At 46.8% G+C, this 10,659-nt stretch overlaps 1 protein-coding gene across 1 annotated transcript; it reads right to left on the bottom strand.

The window, feature by feature from the left end:
- Positions 1-7,182: 7,182 nt before the first annotated feature.
- Positions 7,183-10,196, bottom strand: LOC101764245 (small nuclear ribonucleoprotein-associated protein B). The gene is made up of 2 exons (XM_004955500.2): positions 9,273-10,196; positions 7,183-7,568 (listed from the first exon to the last, which is right to left on the bottom strand). Exon 1 carries the CDS (start codon positions 10,075-10,077, stop codon positions 9,283-9,285), a length of 795 nt encoding a protein of 264 aa, XP_004955557.1. The 5' UTR covers positions 10,078-10,196; the 3' UTR covers positions 7,183-7,568; positions 9,273-9,282.
- Positions 10,197-10,659: the final 463 nt, after the last annotated feature.

The following is a 10,659-nucleotide window of genomic DNA, read 5'->3' as shown; positions in this document are numbered from 1 at the left end:
GCAGACTTCATACGTACCGGGAAGTCTGTGTTCCATGTAAGTTTTTCTTTGAATGGACCTTTGTGTGTCCTTATGAATTGTTTCCATGCGCTGCGGATTAGAATAATGAATGATATAGTGTAACAGGAATAAAATTTAGGAAACAAACTTTTGCATAGAGATAAAGGTCCAGAATTATTACAACACTTGCATAGAGAATCCATCTCCAAAGCATAAATCAAAGCATAACACGAGGATGAAGTAGCAAACCTTCACAACACTTGTGTTGGCTGAGTGAAATTCCTACGAAAATGAGGGAAAAACTTCGGGCAGCACCTCCCTTGCTTTGGCACCACCGAAGAGTAGGAAGCTCAGCTCTCTGTCTATGTGTTGGACTGGCTCGGGCTGGAGGAGGAAGAAAGGCCTCTGTCGTGGTATATAATGGGGATGAGTTTTTATCCCGGTTAAAAACTCCAACCGAGATAAAAAGGAACACCTTTTGTCCCGGTTGGAGCCTCCAACCGGAACAAAAGGGTGTTTCTTTTGTCCCGGTTGGAAGCTGCAACCGGGACTAAACCTTTTGTCCCGGTTGGAGGCTTCAACCAGGATAAAAGGTCCACCCTTTTATCCCGATTGGAGCCTCCAATCAGGACAAAAGGGTGCCGCCACTGACGCCCCGGAACTAGCCGTTGCAACCGGGACTAAAGGGGGCCTTTAGTCCCGGTTGCAATTGCCAACCGGGACTAACCCTCCCCTCCATTTTTACCTACCGTGGCGCACCCCCTTTTGTCCCAGGCTAACTTTAAACCGGGACAAAAGGGGGCGCATCGAAAGCCAATTCTCTACTAGTGACAGCAGCGATGTCAGGGAAAAATGAAGCGAGCCGAGATTGCCTAGGCGCCGGGGCTGGGAGGGGGCCGAGCCGAGGCGATGTTTTCCGTGAGGAGGAGCTAGGAGCTCGTGAGACTCTCGGCAGGACGCGACCTGTCGGATGGAGTCGAGTTCCACGCGCTGCGCGGGGACATCGGGTATGCAACGGATGCGTTTGATCGGATGCACCCAATTTTCTTCCTTATTAGAGTAAACAAATATTTATATGTGGGCCCACACAAACATCGAGAGGCGTGCATAAGCTATCCTGTTGGGTGGACAAGCTCTTCTGTTAACTTATGGTGACGTGGAAACGCCACGCTATTCTATGAGCTAGGAAGCCAGCTTAAACTGTTGGAGGAGGCCTTACGGGCCCATATGGTCTGGTTCGGTCCACCGGGCCACCTGTCGTCGTACAGCACGCTGGTGCGGCGCTACTTATGTGCGCCATGGTTGGGGGCTTGCGCTTGGCGCACATAAGTGGCACCGCACCTATTTTATATTTCATTGATCGAAAATAGTGGTACATTACAAGAGATGACCTGGCATTCCAGGTAGGAGTACATGATGCAGGGAAGAAATTACAACTGAGAATTAAAGAAATCACGCCAACAATTCCACTGAGGTGCCATTTTCTTGTAGCGGCACTCCAGGAGTCCATGTCGGTGATGACCCGCCTGAGCACGTCGGTGGCCGAGGATGTCTTGTGCTCGAAGATCAGAGCATTACGCGCTTTCCAGATTTGCCAGAGCACAAGGAGGATGACGTCGAGGTGTACAGCCACAGGGAGGGCGAGTTCCCTGTGCGCGTCCGGATCTTGTGGTTGGTCACTCTGCACAGCATAAAGGGCTTCTCTGGAGGTGAACGGCTTGTTTGGGCAATGGGAGAGCGAGTGAGAGTCAGGGGAATCTGAGAGAACCACCTGTAAGAGGCAATCTTGAAGCATGATTTTCTCCTCGTTGGCACAAGGTTTTGTGTGCACTGCGGTACGTGTTGCAACAGAGTTTGCTAGTGGTACAAGGTTTCATCAACGTTGAAGTGCCACCGTACAGATGGAGAGCGGTCGGCAGCATTCATCAACCACCGTACCAAGGAAAACGATCGATTTGCGAAAAAGGGTGCAGAAAACAGGTCGTGTTCCAACGACGTACTGCTGTCAGTTAAGTTGGTAAATTTTCCGTGTACTGCTTTCCGTGGGCTTGCAGCAATATATCGCCTGAATCGATCAGTAGTGTCGCAGTCACCGGCCTGAATCTAGCAGCTAGCAGGGACGAACAGCTGCTTTCATTTGCACATGGTGGGAGGAACACTCGGATTGCTCTGATCGACTAGGCACAGTACGAGCTAGTGTTTGGCGTTGGGTATGCCTAATTCACTTGCAAATTATAAAAAAATTGATTCGCATGAGTAACCACCACACCGCAATGGTTCTAATGTTTCCCCAGGCTGTCATGAGTGGCCATAAACAGTTCTGGTAGTATTATTCTCAAGCGGCTAACAGTTTTTATTTTTTAAAAAAATTGTCTTTCTCAATAGTTTTTATAAAATGTCAATAACATTATTGCCAACAAATATCTCACTGACGGCTATGGTAGATAACTAAAATAAGAGTACAAACAGTTGGCCATTTCATAGAAAAGATTATCACTGCTGTAGCCTGTAGGCAAACAGCACGTATGTGCTGCTCATTGCTAAGTGCTGCCTGTACAATTTTCTCTGTAGCCATTGAGGATCAATTCCATTCGAATATGATTTATGAGATGTGCTTGATCACTAATCAGGACAATTGATGATGGGTGATGGCAAGGAGTGGAGCCAACAAATTATTGCATGGATCGAAACCCTACAGACATTCCGCCTTCCAAACAGGACCAAATTAAACTTGACGACGCTACGGGACGCTTGTCAGCTTCTCGCACGGGACCATGTATATCAACTGTGGCGCTGGCGAGCGACTCTTACGTCCTGCCAACCACGCCCTTCTGATTCCCATTTTCACGCCCAACTATATTACTCTTTGACCAGCAAGTAATTTGAGAATTTATCGATCATACCATGCGAAGATCTATTGGCGTTAAAATTAGACCAACACACGAACACACTCGAACGTATAGTGTGCGGAGAGGCTTGTTGCAGCTCCTCTGCATAGGCCAGTCAGACGGTTTGGGTGTCCGGTCAGATCGGTTCGCCGGTGAGCCCGGCGGTGAACCAACAAATGCTCACCTGTGAGGGACCCCATCGAGACAAGCGTATCTTGGGTTGTTCTAGGATCGGCAGGCCACCTAGAACATCCTCAAACACCGTAGAAACGAAGGAAGAACAACAAAATGGGGTTGGAAAAAATTAGGGCAAAGAGGAAAAAGGAAAAATATGCAAAATAGTATATTGATATATTTTTTGTCGATTGGATCTAACTCAATCGGCCATGGCCCTTCATATTGATAGGAAAGGGAGATCTTGCTCCTAATGGAGTCGAAACCCTAACAAATCTCATGTCAAAATACAATTTCTAACTCGGACTATACAGACCCAACTGGTCATAACTCTCTCATCCGAACTTCAAATCGGACGTTCTATATATGCATTTTGATCTACTCTACAAGAGATAAACAATGGTGAAATTCAATTTGTATTTTGAGAACTTCGGTCAAACCGGTCTGACCGGTCAGGAGACCTGTTCAGAACAAATCTATCTAAGTCTACTAATTTTGGTTCCGAACACATACCATGTGAATTTAATCTCGATATATTCATATTTTGAGAACACTCTCAGACAATGTCAATTTTATAGTTTTCTTTAGCAGACTCGACGAACATTATATGGTGCAGATTCGTATCACATCAAGTCCATCGATCTTATAACAGAAGGACAAGAACATCCTTTGCTCATCATGTACACGGTAACACGGCTTGAGCACCAGGGAAGTGTAAGTTCTTCGTCTGGCTCTCTCTTCATGGTCGTTGCTGGATAGCAGCTTGAAGGAAACGCCACAACCTGCAGAACGATGATAGTCGCATCCTCTGTGGACAAGAACTTGAGACAATCGCACATCTCCTCGTTGGATGCTCTTATAGTCGAATGGTCTGGCACTCCTTGTTTGTAAAGTGTGGCTGGCAACACCTGACTCCAAACCCATCAGAATACTCACCAGCGGATCGGTGGACACGATCGAGGAAGAGGCTGGAGAGAATAGCAAAAAAAAGCTTTGATTCATTAGTGGTCCTGGTAGCTTGGTTTATATGGCTAGAACGTAACGCTCAGACTTTCAATCGGCACCAACGGACGGCTGATTTGCTGGTGAAAGACATAGCGGAGGAGATCTCGGATTGGGTACAGGCACGCTTCTCCCTCCTGGCACCGATCACCCTCGCTTTAGGTCCACCGTCGGGTCGAGATGATGTTGCTATGTAATTAGATCTAGACTTTTGAACTTCTTAAGTGAGGCATCATCCGATGACTACACTCGCTAGGCGCTGTTGCTATGTAACTTTTGAACTTCTTGAGTGAGGCATCACTTCCGATGACTACACTTGCTAGGCTGTAACAACTCTTCTTCTCCTTTTAATGAAAAATGTGCTAAGGTACGGTCGCTAAAAAATGATAACACGCTTGTAATATTTTGGAAGGGGAGGAATAGGCGCATCGTTTGAGGACCAATTCATCGATGGATGCAGCTCGGTCAGATGGAGATCAAGTCGGAAGTCATGCTGAGAAAGCTGGCCTGCGGAAGCCCGGAGAGTTCAACTAGTAGTAACATGCGGACGGAGGAAGCCCACGCGCACGGCTGAGGCCCAGGATGACGGGCCGCAGATGGTGGTATAGTAAGGAGGCGACTTTGCGGCACATGGGCCGGTCGATCGACTCGGGCCGCGGAGTACTGTGTGTGTGGCGCCGACGATGGTACGAGCTAATCCAATAATAGTACGAGCTAATCCAAGCGGGTATCCAATAATGCGGCATTTGTATTGCCAATAATTGCAAGATCAGCAAGCTATAGTAATCAATTATCTGCTCAATCATCCGCAAAAACGATTACAGTATCTGCTCAGTCGACTAACCTCCTCGTCATTTGCTTTTCAATTCCATTATTCCCTATATTGTGAGCGTCGATCAGCCCCATGCATGTGTACTTATTGTGTAGTCCGATAGTACATGATTATTTTGGATCGGTAAACGAACGCGATGACAGCAATATTTTTGGCCTGTCTCGTGCATTGGTTGCTGCCAACAGTTTTAAGCATGGCTTTGCGGCCTGCAGCGAGGTGAGATCTCATGCGACGGGGCCGGTTGAGCTTTGCACGCATGCCCATGCATGTTGTGTCCTCGGCGCGCTGCAGGGGTGGCTGGCCGCGCTGGTGGAGGTCGCCGGCGAACGCGACACCGACGCTCTCTCCGCCGTGCGCTGGTGCTTGGGCAAGGGCAAGGGCAACATGCATCGTCGGTGGTGGTGTTCCTGTACTGAAGAAAAAAAGGCACGTCGCCGGCAAAGTGATGGCCGGCACTACATGAGAGGATAGACGTCGGCACGTCGCCGCCTCCAGATTCGTGCCACGGCGGCCTTCTCTCCAAGTACAGTGTGTACGGAACGACGACGTTGTCTGGCGATGCCGTTCTCTCTGAGCATTATTGTTGTCGTTGGGAACGCACGCTGATGCAGGCATGGAGCTACTGCCATGTGACAATCAGGCACAGAATGAAATAGGATTTCAGACCTATATATCAAGGTTATTCATTGATATATTTGATTTTGCAGCACGATCCCAAAATAATCGAGCTCACTGTAGCATGAGGCGCATCATATCCAACTTTATTATCACTGTAGCATGAGCTCATTGATAAGAAATAAGTAATTGACAGTTCGAAAGGCAGATCGATTTTACAGGCTAGACATGAGAAGTTGAAGCTTTTAGCATGGGTTTACATGTCTTTAGCTTCATTGTTCCAAGATTGACCGAGCTATTATTAGCTCCTACATGGAAAAACATAGAAACATCTCCATCAAAACACTGCTCGTATTATTTTTCAAATCTTCAAGCACATCACCTATTTGTAACGGGAGAGTATTGCTGGGTGCATTTTTGCAAGAAGAGGATGCAGCTAATGATTTTTGCAAGAAGAGGATGCAGCTAATGATTAATGTGCTCCAGCGATCATCACTTGAAAGGTTCTGTACCGAAGAGGACCTGTTCTTGGACTTGGACATGCACAACCAGTAGTAGAGAGTAGACCGTTGCCGCGTTGCCTGCAAGCCCTTGCAAATTTTTGTGCGCACTGGTGCGTGTTGCAACAGAGTTCATCAACGGTGAAGTGCCATGTGCACCAAGGAAAGAGATTTTCACGAGAAAAGGACGCAAAAAAAAAAAACTAGGCCGTGTTGTTCCTATGACTGCTGCCAGTTAAGGTCCTTTGGTTTGCAGCAATCGCTGCGATTAGTAGTGTCACACTGGCTCTTTGCTCTCGAGTAGTCACTGGCCACAATGTAGGCGCAGCACGAGCTAACGGGGCCATCAAGAACCGTGCTAGTGTTCAGCGTTGGGCATGTATCCAATTTACCTGCAAAACAATAAAATATAAAAGAATGATTCCATTCCACATGAGAAACCATATATAAATAATCGGTATTAAAAGGATCCCTTTAGTACCAGTTGGTAACTTGTTTTGCGTCAAAAAACAAAGTCTCACGTCGTGCACGGTCCGTGGGATTTAAATCCACGATTTTAACCCTCGAGGTCACTGACGTGTGGACCCAGACCCACACGTCAGTGACTCAATCGCAAGCACACCAACTGCAGGACCTTGTTTCCGGTTGGGCCTTTCTTGTCGGTGACTGGGTTTCTTCTCGGCGAGCTAGTAGCTATTACAAGCTCTCGGTCATCCTAGTCTGCTACTGCCATGTTTTGGCTCAACGCCTCATTGTGGTGGTCTAAGACGTTTCCGCACAAAGAATTTCGACTCTACGAAAAACATTTATACAGTACTATGTATACACCTTTAGCATCTGTCACATAGATATTTGGATACTAATGACTTTTTGTCCTTGGTTAGCTTTTGACTTTTGCAAAAGCAAAAGCAGGTCCAAAAGCCCAACTAAAAGCAACCTAATTAAAAGTATTAAACATAGTCTAATTATAAAACTAATTGCACAGATGGAATCTAATTTGCAAGACAAATCTATTAACCATTTGCTAATGATGAATTAATTAGCCTTAATTGACATCCGAACATCCACGACCCTCCTAAATTTAGCACCTCGTGTCCAAACACCCCCTAATTATATAAACCCTTCTCTAAGTCGCTTCTCATAACCAAATACAGAAAGCACGTCACTTCAAGAGAGCTAATCAACTTTGAATAAACTGACGATCCAGATAAGATAGGTCACGGACAGAAGTAACAGATGAGTGCAGTCCAGTGTGAATCCAGACTTCAGACAAGAAGAGACAAGTTATCCATATTTCCTAACTTAACAACCAAACAGTTAAAAACAGGCCCTGGCCTCTTTACGTACATTGCATCAGAACAAAGTCCCCTCTCACATCAAAGGATGAGTGGTACACACTGACAAGGTTCTCTTCTCTCACAATACCAAAACGAAACTACTGGATATGAGACAGAATGGTGAAGCATTGGTGGAATCCACAGGTCTTCCATAGATGCGATTACGATCCTTTCTCGCAATATGAAAATCTTCCTTAGCGCGTCTGCAAGGAGCTTACACCTGGGCAGAAGATTCACAAAGTCAGCGCAAAATACAGCAAATCATGTGGAGAAGATATTATAGTGTGCAAATGAAAAGCTACAATCTGACGCAAAGGAATTAAAGAATATTAAGCATGGCATGACTTCAAGCTGAATCATGTCAGATTCAACTTGAGTAGCACTGTTATTAAGATTGGTACCAGTCAACCAAAAAAATGCAGCTGGATGCTGTTTTACCAACAAAGACACAACCACAGACTAAGACAGACCACATTATTGGTTCTTCAGGGGATGTTAAGACCGCAGTCCGCAATATTCACACAGGCCCTGAAGGTTTAAAGCATTCCTAGTACAAATTATATCATGTGGTCCAATACTGTCAAATGAACCCTCCAGAATCACCGATGTTCAAGCATAACGAACAGCATAGTCCCCTATATAGTGCTTAGAAATGACTAATTAGAAAATGTATGATCATTCAAAAATACATTGGCTCTGCACTGTGATAATAAACATGGTGGGTTAATGCTTATGCAGATGCAGACTAACAATGACTTTGTGCTACTATCATCAGATTTGCTCCTAAAATTCTAAATTTCAAATAGTTACAGTAGAATGTTAAATCAAAGAGCCAACCTACATCCTATAACATGCCAAATCAGATTAAGGATCTACAAATAATCCAACGAAGCTTTAGTGATGATTGAAATTGCTAAATGCAAGATAAGTTACTATCCCAAGAAAAAATAGGCTTCTCTGATCAGCATCTTCATTCAAATCAAATATATACCTGAGAAGGGCACTATATATGTTTTACTATTAGCCTTGTTTCATAAATAACTAATTATAGTAGTAATCCACATGATTCCTCCTGTTCAACCACACACCATACCAAAAATTGATTCGTCAAGGTATTTTAAATAATTGATATTCACAAACTTTTCCAATCAAATTGCACAGTACACCCTGCCTAGAAACAAAATGCTGAAAGAGAGCACCTTTACGAAACTACCATAGCAGTTACATTCAGACATAATTATTTCGTTCTTTCCAAACTGTTCCTCTAAGCAACACAAATGAAAATTATAAAGAATCGAAGTTAGCTAGAACTAAAAACCACCAGCATTCACTAATTTAGTTGAATGTTAGCATCTGGCAATGAAATTTCAAAGTAGCACTTGCAAACTGTACCGGTATGAAATCCAGAACAGAAGTCATAAAACCAAGGGGGTTTATAAGCACACTGGTATGCGAGTTGCAAGCAAATTCACAGATCCTGTAAGCGGGCAAGCAAAATTGCTTCCATGAGTGTTCGAGAAAAAATTGCTTCCATGAGATCATAATGGCTTTGCCCTTGCAAACTGTAGCATGGTAACAAGAACGGTTCTAAGATCAGAGTTCCAAGGTACCAGACTAATTGTATAAGCCAGTTATTGGTGCTAAACTAGGTGCAGTGGGGTGTAGTTATGAACAAAACAAACAAACAAACAGATCTCATCAACTAACCATCAAACAGTAAATTAGGTGCAGTGGGGTGTAGTTAATCTGAAGTGTAGCTATGACTAAAACAAACAAACAAACAGATCTCATCAACTAAACATCAAGGCATCAAACAAAACAGCAAACTCTGATACACATATAACCATGGCACCAATTCAGGGAGAAATCAACCCTAAGGGACAACTAACAATTATGGATGCAAGAATGTAGCACCCAAACTTACAGGTGACAAGCTACTGCTGCGGGTTCTGTCCAGGCTGCTGCGGACCAGGCGGCGGGGGCGGCATCCCTGGCCTGGGCTGTCCGAACGGCGGCGGAGGCATTCCAGGCCTCATTCCAGGAGGTGGTGGCCCCGGCATCCCGGGCCTAATCTGTGGCGGCCCCATCGGCGGCGGTCCCCTCATGAACTGTTGAGGTGCCCCAGGGAACGGACCAGGCGGCGCCCCAGGCGGACGTTGGAACTGCATCTGCATCTGCGGCGGCATTCCAGGCCGCATAGGCGGAGGAGGCATCCCCTGCGGCGGGCGCACGACCTGCGGGTACGCCACTGGGCCCGCCGACAGGTTGGGCATCGGCGGCCGCGAGATCTGGGGCTGCATCATGCCGGGGGCGGGCCCACCAACGCCCCGAACAGGGCCGGCGAGGCCGGGAGCGGCCTGGAGCAGCGGGCCGGTGGGCACCCCGCGTCCAGCGGCGCGGCCGACACCAGGGCCGGCGAGGGCTCCCCCGGCGGCGGCGGCCTTGGCGCGCGACTCGTCGGGCGGCGGCGGGCCCTCGACGGTCATGGAGACGACCTCCTCGCCGCGGAGGAGGAGGAGGCCGAGCGTGCGGCGCTCCTCGCGGTCGCCGGTGGTCTTGGAGGACTTGGAGGGCGGGAGGCGGCGGAACTCCTCGCAGTCGCCGAGGACGAGGTTCATGTGGCGGTCGAACGCCATGAACTTACCCACGAGCTGGCGACCGTCCTGGATCGTCACCCGCATGCGGTAGTTGATGAACTGGAGCATCTTGGAGCCCTTCGGGTTCGACATGGCGGCGTCGCCGGGGGCAGGATGGCCGGCGGCGGGTAGGGTTAGGGTTTCGGCGAGAGGGGGTGGTGGATGCGGCGGCGGGGATGAATATGAGAGAGGGTTTTCGAGGGGGTTTGTTTGTCCGTTTGAGTTGGTCTCGCAGAGAATCGGTGAGTTGTCGTGGGCTGGTGGGCCTGTTGTAATGTCGGTTGTATTGGGCCCGTGGGCGAGAAGAATAGAAAGTGCCTCGGCCTTCTTGGCTTCTGACAATTTCTCAAGTATACTATAGTACTATACTTACTAATAAAGATAAACTTAAAAAATAAATTATCAATATTCAGTTTTCAAAAATCTTATCACAAGTAAAAAGTTACAAATACCATGTAAAACTTTTTTTTTGGAACGGCTAGACCAAAGCCAAAATTTGGTCATACCAAGGAATTTAGCCTCCATTTGGTTACAATCCAAATTTTTAACTATAAATTTTGTCCATGCCAAGTAGAGTCAACAGCAACCATGGGCGGTATTACGGCCAGCAAAACGGCCAACCAAGACTTGGTTTGGCTGGTGCAGGATCCTCTACTTATGTGTATCAAGCTGGTT

Source organism: Setaria italica, chromosome II, assembly GCF_000263155.2.
Source record: "Setaria italica strain Yugu1 chromosome II, Setaria_italica_v2.0, whole genome shotgun sequence".
NCBI lineage: Eukaryota > Viridiplantae > Streptophyta > Magnoliopsida > Poales > Poaceae > Setaria > Setaria italica.
This window is presented reverse-complemented; position numbering and strand designations above follow the sequence as displayed.